Source organism: Juglans microcarpa x Juglans regia, chromosome 7D, assembly GCF_004785595.1.
Source record: "Juglans microcarpa x Juglans regia isolate MS1-56 chromosome 7D, Jm3101_v1.0, whole genome shotgun sequence".
Taxonomy (NCBI): domain Eukaryota; kingdom Viridiplantae; phylum Streptophyta; class Magnoliopsida; order Fagales; family Juglandaceae; genus Juglans; species Juglans microcarpa x Juglans regia.
In genome coordinates, this window is record NC_054606.1 from 998074 (window position 1) to 1022694 (window position 24621).

Genomic DNA, 24621 nt, shown 5'->3' on the forward strand with positions numbered 1-24621 from the left:
GAACTTGCTCACAGGGACTTTGATACACAATCTGGCCATCAGAGAGGAGAATAATGTCATCAAAAAGATCGAAAGTCTCTGGTGCTGGCTGGAGGAACAAAAACCAAACAAGCATAAAAATGAAATAAAAAAATCCACACGAAACGGAAAAAAAAAAAAAAATCAAGACATCCTTCAGATTCCAAAAAATGGTCCATACCGACGAACAAAAATCCAACAAGCAGATTCACATTCAAAAAAAATGGAGAACAAATACCCATCAAGCAAAAAAATGAAATAAAAAAATCCACACACGATGGTTTGGGAACCCCACGCATTTCCTTTAAACCGCGCGTCGGCGCAACGCGCCGCTCCGATTGGCTTCGAATCCGGTCGATCACAAGATCGGCGGATGAGGCTTTTCCCGGTGGTGTGCGTGTCGGACGATGGTCACTGGAGGAGCTCGAAACGGCTACACCCTTTATTCGGCCAAAAACCTGAAAAAAAAAAAAACAAAACAAAAAAACTCAACAAAACCACCGAAGACGAAGGGCCGGAAGGGAGAGGGAGGAGAGGAAGAGGAAGAAGAAGCCGAACCTCCCCTTCCCCCAACTGGATTCGGACGAGCGAGTTTCTAGAGAGGGAGGGTCTGGTTTCTGTCAAGAGAGGGGTTTCAGTCGAGAGAGGTATAGTTTAATCGAGAGAGAGTATAAAACGGAAACTTAACGGAAATTACTGTAGCTCCGTTAAAACAAGAATTTCCGTTAACTTCCGTTTAATAGCCACTTATATAATAGTAGAGATATATATACACGATCATGAGATGAAAGAAGCAACATATTTAGGTTAGATTTGAATAATGAGTTGAGATGAGATGAATTGAGATAAAAATTAAAAGTAAAAAAAATATTATTATTATTTTAGAATTTGAAAAAATATGAATTATTTATTATATTTTATGTAAAATTTTATAAAAATTATAATAATGATACGAGACAATATGAAAGTATTGCTTAATACAAACTAAGTCTTATAATAAAGAAATTTTATAAAATATATTCATAAATTAATATAATATACCTTAATATAACTTAAATACAATATATACTCTCTCTCAAAATGATATTTTTAAATTAAATTTATTTTCCCTCTCAAATTTGTCGAATCTGATTGGGCTAAGTACGAATTTAGAAACGCTGCGATTTCTGTGGACTGTGGAGCCCAGCCCTTTTCAACCTTTCCTTTTTGTATTTTCTCGAGAAATTTCTCTCTCCTAACACCCATTCTCCGCTCCTCTCTCTCGCTCTCTCAACGGCTTTAATTTGAAATTCTTGGACGCCCAGTTCGTGTATCCTTTGATTCCTTTTATTTTAGTAATTAAGCTAAACCGTACAATCAATACTTCCAATCCGGCCACCCACCAAATCTCTGTCTTTGTGCGTGTGCGCTATCTGCAATGGGTCTTGGTTCGATCTGAGCTTCTAGGTAATCTGTCTCTCTTTCTCGTTCTTGAACATTTCCTTTTGCCCTTTTCGGAAAATTTTTTGGTTCGATTTCCTCTTACTTCCACTGCGTATCCCATTCTAGGATCCTCGTTTTAGAAATGTTTTAGATCTGTTATCAATTTGTTGTGACTTTGAACCTTGAGTGTTCTCAATTTATTACTTGACATTGAGTAATACCTGGTCCCTATTTTATCGATCCCATGAATCAGTTTTCGTAGTCTATGTTTCTTTTGTTCCAAGAATCATATAGTTTTGTAGTTTACGCTGAGAGATTCGAAAAAATGGCCGATGGCGTTTGTGCTTCTTAGCTGACAGCATCTAATATTTTGATCGCCTTCGACGTTTGGTTTTAATGGCATTGAAAATGATTTGTGTTCGACTTGGTGTTTATCTGTTTCTCTTATTGTGCGGTTGCTGGCAATTTGAGTTCTTGTGTAGTCTGGGATTCTTAGCATTGCTAAGAATTGAGCACATGGTTTGTAGTTTGAGATTGAATTGGAGTGGTTACTTTGAGAAATGTATAGCATAGTTTATGAAACATAGTTTATGTATTTTTGAATGTATTTTTTTTCCTTCTGTTAAATGTATTTTTGAGTCATTTAAAGAAGGATGAATAGCATAGTTTATGAAACAACTCCTGTAGAGCACACAGCTGCAACATCATTTTCCATCATTTTTTGATAAATTGATGACGTTGTAAGAGTTATCACTTACATTTCATAGAAGAACAAGGGAGAGTGAGAGAGGGAATGAACAAAGAGAAGTTGTTTAGTAAGAACAAGAATATGCAGAGGAGTTGTTAAGTAAAAATAATCAAGCAATGGTAACGATGCCTAAGTTGAGATGTATAACGTAACAAATCAGTGGAACATCTAAATGGTTAATCTCATGGTCAGTGGGATTCGACTGATTTGCTATAGGCTTCCTATCACAGAATGATTGAATCCGGGAGTTCCAATCTGTTCCGATGTTACTTGAAGTATTTTTACCGATCACTTTATTTATTATAATTTTTTAGCATCCTGTACCAGAACTCATTTCTTACACATTATGAATTTGATGTTATATATGTATTTGTGTACCCAGATTTATTCCTAGACTAAGCCGCCCTACTACTGGAATGGCATCTGGGAATCCATTTTTTGATGATATGCGGAGCAAACCTGAGGTTATCGATCCTCCTCAAAGCGAAGACATGATGGATGCCGGTGAGAATGTGAATGACCCTGCTTCAAATGCTCTAAAACCTACTGTGACTGTTTCTAGCAGTGTACGTGAGCTGTTGGAGTGCCCTGTGTGCTTAAATGCCATGTACCCTCCTATTCATCAAGTATGTTTATGTTCTTAACATAAATATGTTAAATTTCACTTATCAATCCATCCTAGAATAAGGTATCTGTCACAGAACCTTTTTGGTTTTTAACAGGTTTTGATTTCAGTTTATTAATGTCCAGGTGTTAATCGAGGGAAATTAAAAATGCCAAGTTTTAATTTATTAGTTCTCTCCATTGTTGCAGTGTTCAAATGGTCATACATTGTGTTCTGGTTGCAAGCCCAGAGTGCACAACCGGTGCCCTACTTGTAGGCATGAACTTGGCAATATAAGATGTCTTGCATTGGAGAAGGTTGCCGCTTCTTTGGAACTTCCATGTAAATATCAGAGTTTTGGGTGCATGGGCATCTACCCATATTACAGCAAACTTAAACATGAATCTCAATGCACCTATAGACCCTACAATTGTCCCTATGCTGGATCAGAATGCACTGTCATTGGTGACATTCCTTCTTTGGTAGCCCACTTGAAAGATGATCACAAAGTTGACATGCACAGTGGCAGCACTTTCAACCATCGCTACGTCAAATCAAATCCACAAGAAGTTGAAAATGCCACATGGATGCTGACGGTATAGTGTTGCTTTGCCTTGTCTCATTGTCTTCTTTATTGTTCTTTGCTTGCTTACCCTTTGGTGGAGGATGTAATGTGTTCGTCCACCTTCAGTAGAAGAATTACATCAGATTCATCTACATTCACTAGTCAATGTAGACACAGAATTTGGTTTTCCCTTCAGTGAAGGTTTTTGTTTTGTTGTTTCAGCAAAAATTGGATGACATTTGTATCTCGGTTCTTTGAACATCTCCTATTTTTAAAAACAGGAAATCTTTTAAGTTATGAGCTCTGAGCCTGATGGATAAAATTGTACATATCCAAAAGACGGCCTTTTGGGGTTAATTTAAATGAATATATTTAGTGGGACACATCCGAATCTGTTTGTTATATTGTTTCACCTAAATTGAGAAGAAAATTGTTATGTCAGTGTTTTGGATATCCCTTGTTTATGGAGCAGGAAACATTTGATGAGTAATGAGCTTGATCATCCAAAATGGCAATACATGAAATATGGTGTTCCATATAATACCATGCATAACAATTTTCACTCCACCATAAAAATCAAATGTTTATGGTGGAGTGACTACACTTGCACTTTAGAACATATCATTTTATATTTACCTATAGCCTAGGATTACTAGGAGACTCTTAATATGTTTACAACTGATCAATGGACTTCTTTGTTGATTTCTAGGTCTTCAGTTGCTATGGCCAGTACTTTTGTCTGCATTTTGAAGCTTTCCAGCTCGGGATGGCTCCAGTCTACATAGCATTCTTGCGATTTATGGGTGATGATAATGAGGCGAAGAGCTACAGCTACAGCTTAGAGGTTGGTGGAAATGGAAGGAAGATGATTTGGCAGGGTGTACCTAGAAGCATTAGAGACAGCCATAGGAAGGTTCGCGACAGTTTTGATGGTCTCATAATCCAACGGAACATGGCTCTCTTCTTCTCCGGAGTAGACAGGAAGGAATTGAAGCTTAGGGTAACTGGTAGGATTTGGAAAGAGCAGTGATCATCTCCTTTCCCTTACATCATCTATCTTACCCCTTAGTAGTAAGTCGGTCAGTGCGTTACTAACGCCGTGTGTCTCCTGGTCATGTATTTTTTTGTCTCCGGAATTTAGGAGGCAAACTCTCTTTGCTTGTCCATTGCATTAAATACATGAGTGGGAAGGCACACCTATTATCTATAATCACGATACTTATCTATTTGTAGATGAATAGTAGTCTGGTGATGCTAATCCTTTCTTCTGCGTTCGTGCATGGGTGAACATACATCACTATATGAACAGCTTTGGATGCTGGAGCAATTGAATTGAGGAAGGGCACAAAATCCAAGAGGAAAAAAATAAACTATGATAGAGACAATGATCACTCCAACTCCCCTCTCTCCCCTTTCTCTCGTATTCCCAAGCCTCCCTCTTTCTCTCCGTTTCTCTCCAGTTTTTGCACATAGTATCCCATTTCTTTCTCACTTCTGTTCAATTTCTGCACATCCGTCTCTAATTTCTGCATATTTTAACAAATGGTTATTTTTTTTAAAAAAAAACATTGAATCATCTTAATGGTGACTTTTTTTTCAAAACAATTATAATAAATATGAGCTTGAGAGAAAATGTAGATGATTGAAAGACGAATTTATTTTTTGAGTTAGATTAAAATATTTGTCAAAAATGATTTAAAGATGAACAATACCTCTCTATATTTAGGGAGCCAATGTTTAAATCCTAAACCCTCTCCTAAAATATGCAGCTTGATGAAGAGAGGTTTTTGTCAAAAAATTAAAACTTTTAGCTAAAATTTAAGAAATATGTAGCACTCATTTCCTTCTATTTTTCCTACTTGCTCGTATTTTTTAAAGAACACCCACCATGACGTGTACCATAGAAAACAAATTAAACAAAAGTTCTAGTCCAATAATCCAACAACCATTCACAACAACTATTCAAATTAATAATCCAATAAAGTTGCCGACAACGTCAACATCATAAAGTAACCATTATCCTCGACTTTTCTCTTTTGTTTCATACCGTAGAAAGTGCGAGGAAGAGAGAGGCAATGGATTCCATCCGTTGATAGAACCCCGGATCAATTACAACCCATCTTCCCCGAAACAAATAGCCAACAACCAATGAAGTCTTTAGATTAATTTGTTGACTTTTGAGAGCGCTCATATAGCTTTTTTCCAGACGGAACCAGTTACTTCTTTCCACTCTTTGGTTAATCTTTTACATTGTTTCCTGATTCATTCCTTCCTCCATAGAAAGAATGGCGGTGGGAGAGCTCTTTCTTGCTGCGTTCCTTCAAGTGTTATTTCACCGATTGGCTTCACCCGAGTTGCTGGACTTTGCACGCCGAGAGCGACTTGAAAAAAAGCTGGACAAGTGGCGCAAGACGTTGTCAACGATTCAAAAGGTGCTTGATGATGCAGAGGAGAAGGAATTACATGCTGAGGGTGCTGCAGTAAAAGAGTGGCTGGATGATCTCAAAGACTTGGCCTACGATGTGGAGGACATACTTGATGAGTTTGCCACCGATGTTTTGCGACGCAAATTGAAGGGTAAAAATCAGGCAAGTACTAGTAAGGTACGGAATCTCATCCCTGCTTATTTTAGTGGTTTGACTCCTAGTGCTATTATGTTAAGAACTAGGCTGGAGTCAAATATCAAGGACATCACTACTCGAGTTGAAGATCTAGCGGCACGAAAAGAGAAACTCAATTTGAGACAAAATGTTGACAGGAGGTCAGAAAAAATAAGAGTGACAGTACTGGCCCCAACTTCTTTACCGAACGAAGTTGTTTACGGCAGGGACGAAGATAAAAAGGCTTTACTTGATTTATTGCTGAGTCAAGGATCAAGCGATAAAGTTTCTGTGATTCCTATAGTTGGTATGGGGGGTATTGGAAAGACAACCCTTGCCCAGTTTGTATACAACGATGAAGAAGTCAAAAGTTTGTTTCATCTTAGAGCTTGGACTTGTGTTTCTGAAGATTTCGATGCTATCAGGGTCACGAAAGAAATTTTAAAATCTCTTAGCCACGGAAGCAATGATGATAATAATCTAGATTTGTTACAAATCAAATTAAGCGAGGCCCTAAAAGGGAAGAAATTTCTAGTCATTCTGGATGATCTTTGGAATGAGGATTATCATCATTGGACAATCCTACTTGCTCCTTTCAAAGCAGGCGCTCCAGGAAGTGTTGTTATTATCACAACTCGCAATCGAGATATTTCAAGAATGGCGGGTACCACTCAAGCTTACCAGCTGGATTTGTTGTCAAATGACGCTTCTGTGTCCATATTTACCCAACATGCCTTGGGGGTGGAAGACTTTTCTTCGCATGCACACCTCAAAGACATTGGTCTGGGAATCGTTCGAAAATGTAAAGGCTTGCCTTTAGCGGCAAAAATACTTGGAGGCCTCTTGCGCTCAAAACAGGACCGTGATGACTGGGAGGAAGTATTGAATAGCGAGATATGGAATATTTTAGAGGAAAAAAGTGGAATCGTTCCAGCTCTTATGTTCAGTTACTACCATCTCCCATCACATTTGAAGAGATGCTTTGCGTACTGTTCTATACTCCCTAAAGATTATGAATTTAAGGAGAAGCAGGTGGTTCTATTATGGATGGCAGAAGGCTTGATTCAACCGCAACAAAAAGGAAAGGAAATGGAAGATTTGGGTGCAAAGTATTTTCACGATTTGTTGTCAAGGTCATTTTTCCAACAATCCAGCAACGATAAATCTCGATTTGTAATGCATGACCTCATCAACGATTTGGCTAAATCAGTCGCTGGAAATACATGCTTTAGAATGGAAGATAGAGTTGAGGGTAGTAAACAAGGGAGTATTTTTAAAAAGGCTCGCCATTTGTCTTACCTAGGTGATCGATTTGATGGTTTTAAAAAATTTGAGCCTTTTCTGAACTCACATGTTTACGAACCTTCTTACCATTGCCAGATCTTAGGGGGTGTTATTTGACCAATTATGTTTCTCTTGAATTGTTGCCGAAATTACGATGCTTAAGGGTGCTCTCTTTGAACGGTTATCACATAACCGAGGTATCAGATTCAATTGGTGATATGATGCATCTACGGTATCTTGACCTTTCTCACACCCACATCACTAACTTGCCTGAATCAACAACCACACTCTACAATTTACAGACATTGTTGTTAGAATGTTGCAAATATCTAGAGAAACTACCTTCAGAATTTGGGAATCTGGTCAACTTACGCCACCTCAATATTTTACAAGCAAGATCACTAAAAGCAATGCCTTTGCATATAGGCAAATTAAATTGTCTTCGAACGTTGTCTGATTTCATTGTGGGAAAAGATTGTTGTTCGGGGTTAAAGGAGCTAGGGTCTTTGTCGCATCTTCGAGGAACACTCTGCATTTCAAAATTGGAGAATGTGATTGAGCCAGAGGATGCAAGAGACATGAATTTAAGTGGTAAGCCCAAGCTTGATGGGTTGTCATTGGGATGGAGTGAAGACATTGATGACTCAAAGGACAGAACAAGTGAAAAAGAGTTTCTCAACATGCTACAGCCTCGCAACGTTTTGAAAGAACTCACTATTACGTGTTATGGGGGTACAGAATTTCCGACATGGTTAAACCGTACTTCGCTTCCTAATCTGGTGTTCTTGACTATTGAAAATTGTAAAAAGTGCACATTATTGCCACCATTGGGGAAACTTGCATCACTCAGAGTCCTTTCGATCAAGGGGATGGCTAGCGTGAAGAGTATTGGTCCTGAAATTTGTGAGGATGGTTCGTCACAACCTTTTAGATCTTTGGAGACTCTGAATTTCGAGAATATGGAGGAGTGGGAGAACTGGAGTCCTTGTGAATCATTCTCAAACTTACACGAGCTCTCTATAAAAAATTGTCCCAAGCTCTTTGGAAATTTACCAAACCACCTTCCTTCACTTGAAAAGGTTGAGATAGATAGATGTTGGAATTTAGTGGTCTTAGTTTCGAGCTTTCCAGATCGATGCAAAATAAAATTTGAGGGATCCGAAGGGGTGGTGTGCGGAAGAGAAGTTGATTTTAGCTCGCTAAAATTTGAGTATCTTTCAACAATTTCAGTATTTGAATCTCGAATGAAAGTGTTAATTACAATGGGTGGGCTGGCAAATGTACAAACATTAGAGGTTAATGGATGCAAGGAACTGACGCATTTGTGGTCGAATGCGGTGGGATCATTTCCACATCTCCCACGTCTTCGTGATCTGTCGGTTTCTGGTTGTCCAAAACTAGTTTCGTTGGTTGCTAAAGGCCAGCTCCCTCCAACTCTAGAGGAACTAATTATACAGAATTGCAAAAATATTCAGATTTTGGTAGAGGAGGATGACACCAACAGTTATGGCAGTAGCGGTGACAACAACACATCTCTTCTTCAGGTTTTGAACATTTCCCAGTGTCCCTCCCTCAAATCCCTAATATCAAGCGATGAATTACCTGCAGCACTTCAAACATTATGGATTAATTCATGTCCAGAGCTAGAGTCAATAGCTAAGGAACTACATCATAATTCATTGCTTAAAACCATTGGCATTGATAATTGTGGAAATCTTAAATCCTTACCCACTGGCATACACAGTCTCAGCCATCTAAGCAGTATTACGATAGAAGATAATCCGAGTCTCGATTTCTTACCTGACGGTGAGTTGCTGCCTGCGAACCTGACATTCCTTCATCTTTCTAGCTGCAAGAAAATGCAGGCCGTGGTCAATCGCATACACACCTGCACCTTTCTTCAAGATTTGAGAATGGGGAAATGTCCATGTGCATCCTTTCCAGAAGAAGGTTTTCCCACCAACCTGACACGACTTTCGATCCATGATAGCAGTATCGCTCAGGGCTTGTTTGAGTGGGGGTTGCACAAGATTACCTCTCTCAAAATTCTTCGAATTTGCGATGGATCTTCGCACCTGGTGTCCTTTCCAGAGATGAAGCTGCCTACTTCTCTAACCCAGTTGGCCATCGATAACTTTCCGAATCTGAAATACTTGTCTTCCGAGGGCTTTCGAAACCTCACATCACTTAAACACCTGTGTATCTTAAATTGCGAAAAACTAGCATCCTTTCCAAAGAAGGGCCTAGGCCTACCTCCCTCACTCCGAAGACTTGGCATTGTTGATTGTAAAAGGTTCACGTCATTCTCAACGAAGTGTCTGCCGCTCTCACTCCTGGAACTTTATATCTTTGAATGTCCTCAGTTGGAAGAATGGTGCAAGAAAGATCGAGGACGGGAGGGGTCTACGACAGCCCACATCCCTTTCATTTCATTTGATAGTTATACCGCGATATGGTAAATTTCTTATGTATCTCTAACTACTTAAGACTTGATTGCTAATTAGAGTATCAGTTTCACATTTCTATGTACATTTGAAAATTCTGGTGCGGATGGTGGATTAGTTAATATTGACAATTTGTGTGAAGCGTTCGTTGAAATTCGTATGGGTTTTAGAAATGAAAGTTCATTGAAAGAAGAATGTATATATTCACGTTAATTAGTCTTAATTGTAGGAAACATGGCCTTCCAAGAAAATTAGTATTCAAACATGATCAGAAGATTAATTAAGGGTAATGTTTTTAGACTTAATAATCAAATATTTATTTTCTCAGTCTAAAACTGTGATTCACAACACTTATGCAATTTAAAAAAATATACATCACAACTTAGTCATAAATATAATCAGTAAAAAGTCGGATTCTAGAAACTATATATCCTTCATATATACTTGACGACTTGTTAAACTAATTATATGACAAGTTTTTGATCCTCTAACCAGAAACAACATCCAGAACAATTATTTGCTTTTGCAAATCTTATTTGTTGTTTTTCATCACTTTTACATAGAATTAGGACCTTGTTTTTAAGAGAAACAAGTACAAAAAAAAAAAAAAAAAAAATACAAAACCAATCGAAACGTATATATAATTTATAAAACACTTTATTTAACGTGAAAATTCATCCCTCAAGTAAGATCATCAATCTTTGAATTTTCATAATATATATTCCTCTCAAGTTTTCAATAATTTTGTATATTATTCATTGCGTTTTCTCAGAATTATAATCCATTCCTTCGTCAAATTCCTGCTAATGAAAAAGTTTTCATGTGAATATTATAAATGGAGGCTGTTACTTTGAGAAATGCGTCTGAAAATAGAGCAATTATTATTGGATATGTGCATTCTGTCCTTTTTTTTCCCCTGTTAAGTGTATTTTTGAGTCATTTAAAGAAGGATGAATAGCATAGTTTATGAAACAACTCCCGTAGAGCACACAGCTACAACATCATTTTCCATCATTTTTTAATAAATTGATGACGTTGTAAGAGTTATCACTTACATTACATAGTGTTCAAGCACTCTGTACACTGCATGCACCTCATGCAGATCATACCACAACCAAGGTCCATACTCACATTGTTGAAGAGCAATGGAGCTGCTGAGTTGGAAAGGTATGAACACAGTCACTCTCACCCACATCAGCACTGAATGGCAAGTCAGTAGAGAGGAGAAAAAGGACGAACCAAGGGGAATGAGAGAAGAAAATTCTGAAGCATGAAGTTTTGTTTTATATGCACAGCTCTGTCCTTTGTCTGTCATCTGCTCCTTTTTCATTTCTGTAAAAATAAAGTTGGTTAGTAGTGCGCACAACAGTGCTCTTTTGTATGCTAGTGATATTCATGTAATGCTATAAATAGCCACACTCTGTACAGACAAAGTAATATAAGGAAATATCAAAATCCAATCATTTCCAAACCTCCTCCATTGTTTTGCTCTTGGTGATTTACATACGCTGTTTTTACATTTCTAACATGGTACCAGAGCAAGATTATGGAAGATAGCAACTCAGAAACCCAAAACCAAGATAACAACTCAGAAACCCAAAACCAAGATAGCAACTCAGAAACCCAAAACCAGAGCAAGGTTATGGAAGATAGCAACTCAGAAACCCAAAACCAAAATCAAAACCCCAATCCCAACAAAGACCCTACTCACCCAAGCAGTCCATACTACATTGGCACCAATGATGGTACTGGCTCCATGCTTGTCACTCATAGCTTGGATGCTAGTAAATATTACTCATGGGCTCGATCAATGAAGAGAGCATTAAGAATAAAAAATAAGCTTAGCTTCATTGATGGAAGTCTATGTGAACCAACTGATCCAAATGACCCCCTCATGGAACATTGGCTGCGTTGTAATGACATTGTGATTACTTGGATGCAAAATACCATGGCTATTGACATCAAGTGCAGCACAATGTATGCAGAAACAGCACACCAACTTTGGCTTGAGTTAGAACAACGTTTTGCTCAACAAAATGCTCCTCGGATTTTTGAGATTAAGCATGCTATAACCATGCTAATGCAGAACCAAGATGTTGTAAGTGTTTATTTTTCCAAACTCAAAACTTTGCTGGATGAACTTTTGAACTATGAGGCCATTCCTAGTTGTAGTTGCGGGGGCCTAAAAACAGTTGTACAAAATCAACAAAGGGACTGGGTTATGAAATTTTTAATGGGCTTGAATTATTCTTATAAGGGAATCAAAGCTCAAATCCTCTTAATCAAACCCTTCCCTAGTCTTAATGAGGTTTATTCCATAATACAACAAGAAGAGAAAAGAAGGGAAATATCTACTGAGGGACCCGTGCATGACTCCATGGCAATGTTTACTCGAGGAAACTACAAGGAGGGTGGTAAACCAAACATTTCTACACAAAAGAGGGATCGATATTATTGTTCTTTTTGCAAAATATTAGGACACTCTCTAGAAAGATGCTTTAAGGCTAACCCAAGCAAACCAGTTTGTTCTCACTGTCAAATTCCAGGTCATACTGCAGACAAGTGTTTTAAGCTTCATGGATACCCATCAACTCACAAGTTTGATGGGAGGAACAGATCTTCAGCAAACCAAGCCATTGCATCTCCAACTTCTGCACAGGATTTGGTAAATGACAAGTCTCAAGTGTCCTTAAGCCAAGAACAATACTCACAGCTCCTGGCTTTGCTCAAACCAGCCACAAGTCCTTTACACTCAAACCCCTCTGCCAACAATGTTCAAAGCATTTTTGCTTCCTCATCTTCTGATGGAAATGTTCATCAAATTTCTGGTATGTCATTATGTATGTCTGTTTTTAATTCCAAGCCTTCAAATAAATTGAATGTGCCTTGGATCATTGACACAGGAGCAACAGATCACATGATCTGTTCTCCCTCACTGTTCTCTTCAATTCAATCACAAGCTTCTCATTCTGTTGCTTTACCTAATGGTAATATAGCTGATGTTATTCACATAGGAACAGTAAGAATTACAAACTCTCTAACCCTTCAGGATGCTCTTTGTGTTCCTAGCTTCACTTTCAACTTGATTTCTGCTAGAAAACTAACTCAAACACTTCATTGTTGTTTGATTTTCTTTCCTCATTTCTGCTACATACATGACCTTTCAGTTTGGAGGACGATTGGCATGGGTGAAGTGAGGCAAGGGCTGTACCATATACTGCAAAAGGAAGTCTCTCCCTCAGCTTTGTCAAATGCCTTGGGCAAAATGAGTCCACTATCTTCACTCCCAATTTCTGCTTCAGTCACCAACAATGACCAAAATTTTGATGTTTGGCATTATAGACTAGGACATTCTTCTTACTCAGTTTCTAACAAAGATGGTGATGTTCATTTTTCAAAAAATCCTAGTGAAAAACTTTGTTCCATATGTCCTTTAACCAAGCTACACAAACTATCCTTTCCTATAAGCACACACAAAACAGAAAAGTGTTTTGAATTATTACATTGTGACATTTGGGGTCCTTGCAATGAAACTGGCAGTGATGGTTCAAAATACTTCTTAACTATTGTGGATGATTTTAGTAGATGCACTTGGATTTATATGTTGAAACTAAAATCTGATGCCACCACCACCCTTCAAAGCTTTTGTGCTATGATAGAGACTCAATTTGAGACCAAAATAAAAACCATTCGGAGTGATAATGGAGGGGAGTTTAATATGAAGGATTTTTATCTCAAAAAGGACATCATACATCAAAGAAGTTGTGTTGAGACACCACAACAAAAATGCTGTAGTGGAAAGAAAACACCAACATATTTTAAATACAGCCAGGGCATTAAGATTCCAAAGTAGCATTCCCTTAAAATATTGGAATCATTGTATTTTAACTGTTGTGCATATCATAAATAGGACACCTTCACCTATGTTGAGCAATAAAAGCCCTTATCAGATTCTGTTTAAAAAGAAACCCAATTACACACACCTTAAAGTTTTTGGCTGTCTAGCTTTTGCTACAACCATTGTTAATGGAAGGCATAAATTTGATCCTAGAGCAAAGAGGTGTGTGTTTATGGGATACCCCTTTGGGATTAAAGGATATACTTTGTTGGACCTTGAAACCAAGAGAATATTTGTTTCTAGAAATGTGGTTTTCTATGAAAATGTTTTCCCTTACAAAAATAAAATCCTCACTGACACTCATGTGGAATCAAACCAAAACAATATCAGTTTTACTCAAGTCCCTACCATTTTTACAGAATCTGTCACCACTACCTCAAACATTCCTCAAGAAACTGAAGCAAACTCTCAAAATACCATCTCTGAACAGGAAGTTCTTGATACTTTCTCTCAAATTGAGTCAGAAACCAGCCCTCAATATTCTGCTACTCATGACTATGCATCGAATACCACACCTATCAGTCACTTGCCTAGGAGGTCAACAAGGGTTCGAAGAGCACCTTCCCACTTGCAGGATTTCATATGTTAGCAGGTGACCTCTCTTTACCCATCTCAAATGTTGGACAAACAGAAAGGCAATAATCTCTCAGGTAATGCTTATCCTCTCAGTGTTAGTGTTTCATATGAAAATTTGTCCAATTTGCATAGAGCTTTTGTTGCCTCAATTACATCCCAACCTGAACCTAGAACTTATCAAGAAGCCAAAAATTCACCTGAATGGTGCACAACCATGAGAGCTGAAATAGAAGCTCTTGAACTTAATAACACTTGGGCCTTAGCTAATTTACCACCGAATAAGGATGCAATTGGGTGTAAATGGGTTTATAAGGTTAAGTTTAAAGCTGATGGGACTGTAGAGAGGCTTAAAGCAAGACTAGTAGCAAATGGATACACCCAACAAGAATAATTAGACTACCATGAGACTTTCTCACCTGTGGCTAAACTTGTCACTGTCAAAACCCTCTTGGCTGTAGCAGCAATAAGGGGATGGGGCCTTTTCCAATTTGATGTAAACAATGCATTTTTGCATGGTGAGTTAGATGAGGAGGTGTATATGGAACTTCCTCCCGGTTATTCCAATGATGACAGTAAGAAAGTGTGCAAATTAAATAAGAGTTTATATGGATTGAAACAAGCATCACGACAATGGTATTCTAAGCTTTCCAATTTTATTGTTGAACAAGGATTCACACAGTCTAAAGCTTATTACAACTTGTTTACCAAGAGCACTAAAAGTTCATTCACAGCCATTTTGGTATATGTGGATGATATTATAGTGGCTGGTGATTGCATTGAAAGCATTAACTATCTCAAAACCACCCTTTATGAAAAATTCAGAATCAAAGACTTAGGCAAGCTGAAATTTTTTCTTGAAATTGAGGTGGTCAGGTCTGAAGATGAGATTCATATATGCCAGAGGAAGTATGCTCTAGACATTCTAAGTGACTCAGGCACCATTGGGTCTACACCTACTAAAATCCCTATGGATCAAAACATGAAGTTGAGCAAGGAGGAATGAGAGCTACTCCCAGAACCAACAATTTATAGAAGGCTAGTTGGTCGATTGCTATACTTGACAATAACTAGGCCTGATATTTCATATGCAGTCCAGGTATTAAGTCAATTCATGGATAGCCCTTGGGTCCCACATCTACATACAGCACACAAGATCCTAAGATACATCAAAAGGGCACCAGGCCAAGGGTTATTTTATCCAAGAAATTCAAAACTACAGCTACATGGGTACAGTGATTCAGATTGGGGAGCTTGTCCTGATAGCAAGAGGTCTGTGACAGGGTATTGTGTGTTAATTGGTGAATCACTAGTGTCTTGGAAGTCCAATAAACAACATGTTGTTTCCAGATCATCCTCGGAGGCAGAGTATAGGGCTATGGCTAATCTATGTTGTGAATTGGCATGGCTCAAATATTTGTTCGAGGACTTACAAGTTGAACATTCCCAAGTTGCTTTCCTTTACTGTGATAACAAGTCAGCTTTATACATAGCCACCAACCCTGTCTTCCATGAAAGAACCAAGCATATAAAGCTTGATTGCCACTTAATTCGGGACAAGATACAAGAAGGAAGCATTGTTACAAAACATGTATCTAGTAAATCACAAATGGCAGACATACTTACCAAAGCTTTGGACTCCCAAAGCTTCTATTCTTGTATGCTCAAGATGGGAGTAGCAGATATCTACTCTCTATCTTGCGGGGGGCTGTTGAAAAGCAATGGAGTTGCTAAGTTGGAAATGCAAGAACACAGTCACTCTCACCCACATCAGCACTGAATGGCAGGTCAGCAGAGAGGAGAAAAAGGACGAACCAAAGGGAATGAGAGAAGAAAATTCTGAAGCATGAAGTTTTGTTTTATATGCACAGCTCTGTCCTTTGTCTGTCATCTGCTCCTTTTTCATTTTTGTAAAAACAAAGTTGGTTAGTAGTGCTCACAATAGTGCTCTTTTGTATGCTATTGATATTCATGTAATGCTATAAATAGCCACACTCTGTACAGACAAAGTAATATAAGGAAATATCAAAATCCAATCCTTTCCAAAACTCCTCCATTGTTTTGCTCCTGGTGATTTACATACGCTGTTTTTACATTTCTAACACACGCTCAAAAATAGCATCTTCCCACCCACGTCAATATACTGATGGCACCGTTCGATGGCCGCCACCACCACAGGCTCATCTTACCATCACTGCTTCCAACCTCATACCCGAAACCCCCTCATGTTACACCACTATAGAAAAATTTCAAGATTGGCGAGAGGCCATGGCAAATGAATTTAATGCTTTATTGGCAAACAAGACATGGACACTTGTTCCCTCATCTGAAGCTCAAAATATAGTGTCCTGCAAGTGGGTCTTTAGAACAAAGAAACGTGCAAACGACACCATTGAAAGAAGAAAAACACATGTAATGCCCCGGTCTCGAATGGGTCGGAGAGTTACTACTAGTCCCTCAAAATCATGTCTCAACCATATAGTCATAGACTCCAAAGTTTTCAATGTCACATACAACTCACTGTTTCAAATCAAATAGTCCAATATGAATAATTTAAAACACCACAAAATCTCAAAATAAACCCCAACCTTCCAAAATACCCAATCGACAAAGCAAAAATAGAACTATTGAATAAAATGCTCAAATAACCAAAGTACCATCTTTGTACTTATTTCACTATACTCACGTAGCCTTATACAAGATTTCTAGTCTTAATCCCAGCTGTACCATCAAAAAATTTGAAAAATGTTATGGAGATAAGGGGTGAGTTATCAACAACTCAGTAAGCAGAGAACATATATTAGTATGTAAACATGAGCCTTTTTAGAAAGTTCAGTATGCAGAAACAAAACATTTTATTTTCATATGCATAACTTATAAACTTGTTATCAAAAAATCAGAGCGATTTTTCAATCTTTTCATACTTAAAAACCAATTGTTCTTATTTAAAGACACTTTTCATATTCAAAGACCATTTTCATATTAAAAAACGCTTTGGCATAACATAACTGAATATCTTTATCTTATCATATCATATTGTATCGTATCATATACCATGTTTAACCCTCGTGGTAGGGTTGTGCTATTCCCGATGGTCAAACAGGACAGTATCATATTATGAAATTTTTCATTTTTCAATCTCGGAGCCCCGAGTGTGCACACAGGAAAGAACACATAAAAGACCACTTTGTTTCCAAAGTGAGTGCACACATATCATATCATATCATGTTGATACCAACCATATCACGTGAACCAGTATCATCATATCATAACCATATTCAGAATCAGAATCAAAACAGTTAAGTATGCCAAAGGTTTTTCATATCCATATCATATCAAACCATGTGCTGAATATATTCATATCATTTCCATTTGATTAAAAACAGATCCAAATCATTTTCATATCATATGTACAAAAATTCACAGATATTATATTCGCTATTTTGCACATTTCAGAAACATGTCAAATATCGCTCATGTCTACACTATTCATGTCAAAAGTATTTATTTTCTCTTTCGTACATATCTCATGAGTGAATGCAAAATATATACTGAGGTTGTTTTTCACCTTTTTCTTTTTAAAACAACATGCACATTTTTACAAACCAACCTCAGTTCATTTCTTTTTATGCAAATCTAGTATAGAAATCCCGCTTACATGGACTTTTTAGCTTTTCTGAATGTTTCTATAATCGTGCCGAATGAATACCAATTGTCACCTATACGGAATATTAAACATTACTAAACTTCTAAAAGAACTGCTAAAACTCTCCATCTACATAAATTCATACTACGGAAATGGCTTTGATAACTATCTAGTTATCAGAAATCTAATAAATACCATTATCATTAAAATAATCTTAACTTGTCATAATATAATTTTATCAAATGTGGCAAAACAACTTAGATTCATTTCGAAAATTAACTTAATCATATTTAAAACTCATATCTCTATAAACTATTATTAAAACAATAACTTAATACTGTCAACATATAATGTAGTAGGAAATTCATAAATTTCTTAAGCAATAGTAATTCATAAAATATTCTTAATCATATCTAATTTAAAAACCATCAAGGACTTGTATTATATAATCGGGTTAGTGTTTAAAAATAGATTAAATACTACTAATTTACAACTTAATAATATACTTATATCAAACTCAAATAATGTAACAAGCGGAAAACTCATTTAATAGAATTAAAAATATTTTTATTTACTATTGAAAGTAATATAATTATACTTAAAACAATTTCTTCAACATGCATGCTTTCCAAATGCAATACGACAAGGGATTAAAATTAACATAATATAATTTAAATCCTGATTTATTTTCTTTATACGATCTTATATTAAAGCACAACCTTCACAAAATAAATATAATATATAGACAATGACCCAAAATAGAACCCGCCTAATAACAGGGATATTTTAGGAAACATCATAAAATGTATGGGCAGATTTCTGGGAATAAAACATAACACTACCATGCGATGGAACCAAGCTCACCGTGAGGGAAACTCGCGACATCGGATTGGAGCGACACTGGGTGGATGTCGACAGTGGTGCAGCTAGGTGTGGCGGTAGGGCACAAAGAGAGGGTAAGTGTGAGAGAAAGACGTGAGAGAGAGAGAAAGAGAGAGACAGAGAGAGACAGAGACAGAGAGAGAAAGAGAGAGATCACGGCATAACAAGAAAAGAACATTCACTGAGGGAGAGCAGGGAACATGTGAATGTGCAGGGGTTGGGCTGGCGAGGTACAATCCAGGCAATCTCTTGCGTGGCAGGCGGTGGAGTTCAAAGAGAGGGAGAGAGCATGAAGACCCTGCCAACAGGGAATAGTCGAGAGGGTGAAGGTGCTGCGATGGTGGCTCACGACGACTCCAGGTTGGGTATGGTGGTTCGGGGTGGTGCAAGGTGCGTGTCACGGTGGTGTTACTCGAGGATGCATGGTGGTACGTGAGGAGATGTACAACATGCTTGGGGTGGCGTTGCTCTGTTATATGGGCTTAAACCAGAGCAGTTTCGGTTTCTAATTCCCACGAAGGTTGGTGATGGTTGGTTGGGCGCGACGGAGCTTCATTGCTGTGGGGTTCTCGATGCAAGGTTGAGGCGGTGGGAAGGGCTAATGAAGGCTTGAGTGCATGTTGAGGTGGCTTGTCTATTGCTACCTGGACGTGAAAGGCAGCGGTGTAAATTTGTTGCTTGTTGCCGACTATTGAAGTGCGCGCAGTGATTGGTTCCTATATAAGGACACGAAGGTGCTCGGCTGTGGAGGCTGTCCCTTGGTGGTTGGATGGTGGCGTTTCTAGGTGGCTTACGATGTGGTGCAGAAAAGTTAGATAGGTAAAGAGAGAGGGCGTGAAGGCAGCGACAACTATGCTAGCCTGCACACAAGAGGGAGAGAGATAAAAGGATGGGATGAGGGAGAGCAGTTGAGAGAGATTAGGACGTGGGTAACAACGAGGGAGAAATCGTTTGGTGGAGGAGAGAAGAGAGGGAGAAAAAAAATAAAAAATAAGAAAATTAGTAACCAAGAAGATAAAATAATAGTAATAACAAATAAAAATAAATAAAATAAGAGTGTACATGAGTGGTTTTTCCTTAGCATCAGAGCTTCTTTATGGGCGTGGGCTAAGATTGGGTTCGAGTGTTACAACACGTCTCGTGGCGAAGGGTTTTCTGCAGCAACCCGGCATCGACTATGATCAAACTTTCAGTCCTATGGTGAAAGCTACAACTATAAGGCTTGTGCTAGCTCTTGCTGTAACAAATGGTTGGCCGGTTCAACAATATGACGTTCAAAACACATTCCTCCACGGCCCTCTATCGGAAACAGTGTTCATGGCACAACCCCAAGGCTTCTCAATACCCCACACATGTCTGCAAACTTAGAAAAGCAATCTACGGTTTAAAGCAATCACCAAGGGCATGATATTCTCGACTCAGTCAAAAACTTAAGGAACTCGGCTTCACCACCTCACTTGCAGATTCCTCACTGTTTATTAAAATTAATGGCACCTCTGCTCTTTATGTCTTAGTCTATGTTGATGACTTACTTGTTACTAGTTCTAACATGAGTCACATAACAGCCTTGCTTCATGACTTAAGCTCAGAATTTCCAATTACCAATCTCGGCAAGCTCAACTTCTTTCTCGGTATTGAAGCAACCTATAACAATGATGGAATTCTCCTCACTCAGAGCAAATATATTGTTGAATTGCTGGAGAAGACAAATATGCAACTTGCCAAACCAGTCAAAACACCAATGGCAACCTCCGAAAAATTGAGCATGCATTCGGGTTCCATGTTTGAAGACCCATCTCTCTACCGAAACACCGTTGGATCTCTTCAATACCTGTCATTCACAAGACCAGACTTGGCCTTTGCAGTAAGCAAAGTTTGCCAATACATACATGCTCCACGAGTCCCTCACTGGATAGCAGTGAAACGCATCTTACGGTATTTAAAACACACTGCTACCCTTGGTTTACAACTGTCCAAATCGTCTTCAATGAACATTACAGCCTTCTCGGAAGTCGACTGGGCGGGCTGTCTAGACGATAGAAAATCCACAAGTGCTTACTGCCTATTTTCAGGATCAAGTTTGATCTTTTGGTCATCCAAAAAGCAAGCCACCACTGCAAGGTCATCTACTGAAGCCGAATTTAAATCAGTAGCAAATGCCACAGCCGAAGTGATATGGGTACAAAACTTGTGCAAAGACCTTGGCATTAATCTCACTGCTGCACCGATCCTCTACTGTGATAATCTAGGAGCAACATACCTATCCTTCAACCTAGTTTTTCATGCAAGGACAAAACACGTGGAAATAGATTTCCACTTTGTACGCAGTCGGGTGCTAAATAAATCACTCACAGTGGCTTTTATCTCAGGAAGGGACCAACTCGCAAATGCTTTAACGAAGCCACTGTCGGCAGCAAGGTTCCAGTTGCTTTGTTCAAGTCTATGCTTACGTTCACTACAGCTTGACTTGAGGGGGCTTGTTCAAGCACTCTGTACACTACATGCACCTCATGCAGATCATGCCACTCACACACTACACATAGACCATGAAGCACAGAACGTATCACCACTACCTCATACACCATTACTACACAGTAGCACACTGCCTCTGCCACACACCAGAATGTTTTGTAGTTTTCTGTAAATCTGTTATAGAGCATATTCTCATTTTATACCTTTTCTTGTACGAGTATATATTAAGAGGCAGTGCCTCATTGTAAATATTAAAGTTGAGAAATATACAAGGAAGAATTTTCCTTTTACTTTTAGCACATAGAAGAACAAGAGAGAGGGAGAGAGGGAATGAACAAAGAGAAGTTGTTTAGTAAGAACAAGAATAAGCAGAGGAGTTGTTAAGTAAAAATAATCAAGCAATAGTAATGATGCCTAAGTTGAGATGTAGAACGTAACATATCAGTGGAACATCTAAATGGTTAATCTCATGGTCAATGGGATTCGACTGATTTGCTGTAGGCTTCCTATCACAGAATGATTGAATCCGGGAGTTCCAATCTGTTCCGATGTTAACTTGTCTTCGAACGTTGTCTGATTTCATTGTGGGAAAAGATTGTTGCTTGGGGTTAAAGGAGCTAGGGTCTTTGTCTCATCTTCGAGGAACACTTTGCATTTCAAAATTAGAGAACGTGATTGAACCAGAGAATGCAAGAGACATGAATTTAAGTGGTAAGCCCAAGCTTGATGGGTTGTCATTGGGATGGAGTGAAGATATTGATGACTCGGAAGACAGAACTAGTGAAAAAGAGTTTCTTAACAAGTTACTGCCTCACAACGCTTTGAAAGAACTCACTATTAGGTGTTATGGGGGTACAGAATTTCCTACCTGGTTAAACCGTACTTCGCTTCCTAGTCTGGTGTTCTTGACTATTGAAAATTGTAAAAAGTGCACATCATTGCCACCATTGGGGAAACTTCCATCACTCAGAGTCCTTTCGATCGAGAGGATGGTTAGCGTGAAGAGTATTGGTCCTGAAATTTGTGGGGATGGTTCGTCACAACCTTTTAGATCCTTGGAGACTCTGAATTTCAAGAACATGGTGGAGTGGGAGAACTGGAGTCATTGTGAACCATTCTCAAACTTACGTGAGCTCTCTATTAAAAATTGTCCCAAGCTGTTGAGAAATTTACCAAACCACCTTCCTTCACTTGAAAAGGTTGAGCTAGATAGATGTTGGAATTTAGTGGTCTCAGTTTCAAGCTTTCCAGATCGACGCAAAATAAAATTTGAGGAATCAGAAGGGATGGTGTGCGGAAGAGAAGTTGATTTTAGCTCGCTAAAATTTGAGTATCTTTCAACAATTTCAGAATTTTAGACTCAAATGAAAGTGTTAATTTCAATGGGTGGGTTGGCAAATGTACAAATATTATAGGTTATTAAATGCAAGGAACTGATGCATTTGTGGTCGAATGCGGTGGGATCATTTCCACATCTCCCATGTCTTCGTTTTCTGAAGGTTTCTGGTTGTCCAAAACTAGTTTCGTTGGTTGCTAAAGGCCAGCTGCCTCCAACTCTAAAGGAACTACGTATATATTTGCAAAAATATTCAGATTTTGGTAGAGGAGGATGACACCAACAGTTATGGCAGCAGCGGTGACAACAACACATCTCTTCTTCAGGTTTTGAACTTTTCCGAGTGTCCCTCCCTCAAATCCCTAATATCAAGCGGTGAATTACCTGCAGCACTTCAAACATTATGGATTAATTCATGTCCAGAGCTAGAGTCAATAGCTAAGGAATTACATCATAATTCATTGCTTGAAACCATTGACTTTAGTTTTTGTGGAAACCTTAAATCCTTACCCACTGGCATACACAGTCTCGGCCATCTAAGCCATTTTAAAATTGCGGATTGTCCGAGTCTCGATTTCTTACTGGATGGTGAGTTGCTCTCTGCCAACCTGACAAGCCTTGATCTTACCAGATGCGAGAAAATGCAGGCCGTGGTCAATCGTATACACAGCTGCACCTCTCTGTTGAGTATTTGGAGTCTGGTTCACGCCGCTCGAGCGAAGCGTCTAGCCACTCGAGCGAATACAAGTCAGAGAGCTTCGCTCGAAGAGAGCTCGACAGACTGCTCGAGCAAAAGCAAGTCAGAGAGGTTCGCTCGATCACCGCTCGAGCCGTGAGTCGAGCAGAGGGAAGTCAGAGAGCTTCGCTTAAGGAGCCGCTCGACTCACGGCTCGAGCGATTGCGGGAAACAGGTTCGCTCGACCCGGACTCGACACGCCGCTCGAGCGAACATCATTAATTCTGCTGTTTTAGGGTTTCCGCTGTACAAGATATAAATTGGGTTGTTGTTTGACTTGTACTGTATGACAGTGAACAGTAGCCGTTCTACACCATTGTATTGTGATTCCTCAAGAAATAAAAATCCTCTGCAACTCCCGTGGACGTAGGCAATTTGCCGAACCACGTATATACTGTGTCGTGTGTGATTGCTTGTTTTCTTGTGTCTATATTCACTTTATTGTCATCGTTTTTCACAACGATTGGTATCAAGAGCCAAGGTTAGGGTCTGAGAAATACGATGGCTGGAGAAGAAGTGAAAGTATCAGGGATCGAGAAGTTTGATGGCACAGATTATGGGTATTGGAGGATGCAGATAGAGGATTACCTCTATGGGAAGAAACTCCATCTTCCACTGTTGGGGAAGAAGCCAGATAGCATGTCAGTTGCTGATTGGACTCTGTTGGATCGACAGGTCCTGGGGTTATTCGTCTAACCCTGTCGAGATCCGTTGTACACAACGTCATCAAGGAGAAGACGACTGCGGATCTCATAGCGGCTTTATCAGGTATGTATGAAAAGCCGTCAGCAAATAATAAGGTACATCTGATGAAGAAGTTATTTAACTTAAAGATGTCGGATGGTACGTCTGTTGCACAACATCTGAATGATTTCAATACTATCACAAATCAATTATCGTCTGTTGAAATTGAATTTGATGATGAGATACGTGCACTGATACTATTGGCATCACTGCCAAACAGTTGGGAAGCCATGAGGATGGCTGTTAGCAATTCTGTTGGCAAGTCAAAGTTGAAATATGATGACATCCGTGACTTGATTTTGGCTGAGGAGGTGCGTAGGAGAGATTCAGGCGAGACCTCAGGTTCGAGTTCAGCTCTGAATGTCGACTCTCGGGGGAGAGCACAAGACAGGAACTCAAACAGAGGTAGATCAAAATCAAAGAATAGGAGCAAGAGCAAGTCAATAACTGGTCAGCAGGCAATTTGTTGGAATTGTGGCAAAGCTGGTCACATAAAGAAGAATTGCAGAAATCCCAAGAAGACAGAGAATGATAGTGCTAATGTGGTAACTGAAGAATTACATGATGCACTATTGCTTGCAGTTCATAGTCCAGTTGATGACTGGATACTTGATTCAGGGGCATCCTTCTATACATCTTCCCATCGGGA

At 38.8% G+C, this 24621-nt stretch overlaps 2 protein-coding genes and 1 long non-coding RNA gene across 5 annotated transcripts; 2 read left to right on the forward strand and 1 right to left on the reverse strand.

The window, feature by feature from the left end:
- Positions 1-1217: 1217 nt before the first annotated feature.
- Positions 1218-4567, forward strand: LOC121238472 (E3 ubiquitin-protein ligase DIS1-like). The gene is made up of 4 exons (XM_041135341.1): positions 1218-1464; positions 2571-2814; positions 3002-3388; positions 4067-4567. The coding sequence occupies exons 2-4, from the start codon at positions 2605-2607 to the stop codon at positions 4385-4387; spliced, it is 918 nt and encodes a 305-aa protein (XP_040991275.1). The 5' UTR covers positions 1218-1464; positions 2571-2604; the 3' UTR covers positions 4388-4567.
- An 899-nt stretch (positions 4568-5466) lies between these two features.
- LOC121238470 (putative disease resistance protein At3g14460) lies at positions 5467-9760 on the forward strand. Of its 3 annotated transcripts, none has more exons than XM_041135339.1 (3): positions 5467-7188; positions 7234-7289; positions 7340-9760. In XM_041135339.1, exons 1-3 carry the CDS (start codon positions 5643-5645, stop codon positions 9698-9700), a joined length of 3963 nt encoding a protein of 1320 aa, XP_040991273.1. In that variant the 5' UTR covers positions 5467-5642; the 3' UTR covers positions 9701-9760. The 3 variants fall into 3 exon arrangements, with proteins under 3 accessions (XP_040991273.1, XP_040991271.1, XP_040991270.1); XM_041135337.1 differs by having other exon boundaries at positions 5467-7184; positions 7230-7289; XM_041135336.1 differs by having other exon boundaries at positions 5467-7289.
- LOC121238476 lies at positions 8823-23187 on the reverse strand. Its single transcript, XR_005935133.1, has 2 exons — positions 23101-23187; positions 8823-9067 (listed from the first exon to the last, which is right to left on the reverse strand). It is a non-coding gene; the product is annotated as an uncharacterized LOC121238476 (long non-coding RNA).
- Between the last annotated feature and the right edge of the window lie 1434 nt (positions 23188-24621).

Bases quoted from the DNA above. Each gene is read 5' to 3' on its own strand.
- LOC121238470 (XM_041135336.1), top strand. From the start codon at position 5,643: ATGGCGGTGGGAGAGCTCTTTCTTGCTGCGTTCCTTCAAGTGTTATTT. The intron at 7,290-7,339 runs GAGCCTTTTCTG...CCATTGCCAGAT, and splicing joins TTGATGGTTTTAAAAAATTT to CTTAGGGGGTGTTATTTGAC.
- LOC121238472 (XM_041135341.1), top strand. From the start codon at position 2,605: ATGGCATCTGGGAATCCATTTTTTGATGATATGCGGAGCAAACCTGAG. The intron at 2,815-3,001 runs GTATGTTTATGT...CCATTGTTGCAG, and splicing joins TGTACCCTCCTATTCATCAA to TGTTCAAATGGTCATACATT. The intron at 3,389-4,066 runs GTATAGTGTTGC...GTTGATTTCTAG, and splicing joins ATGCCACATGGATGCTGACG to GTCTTCAGTTGCTATGGCCA.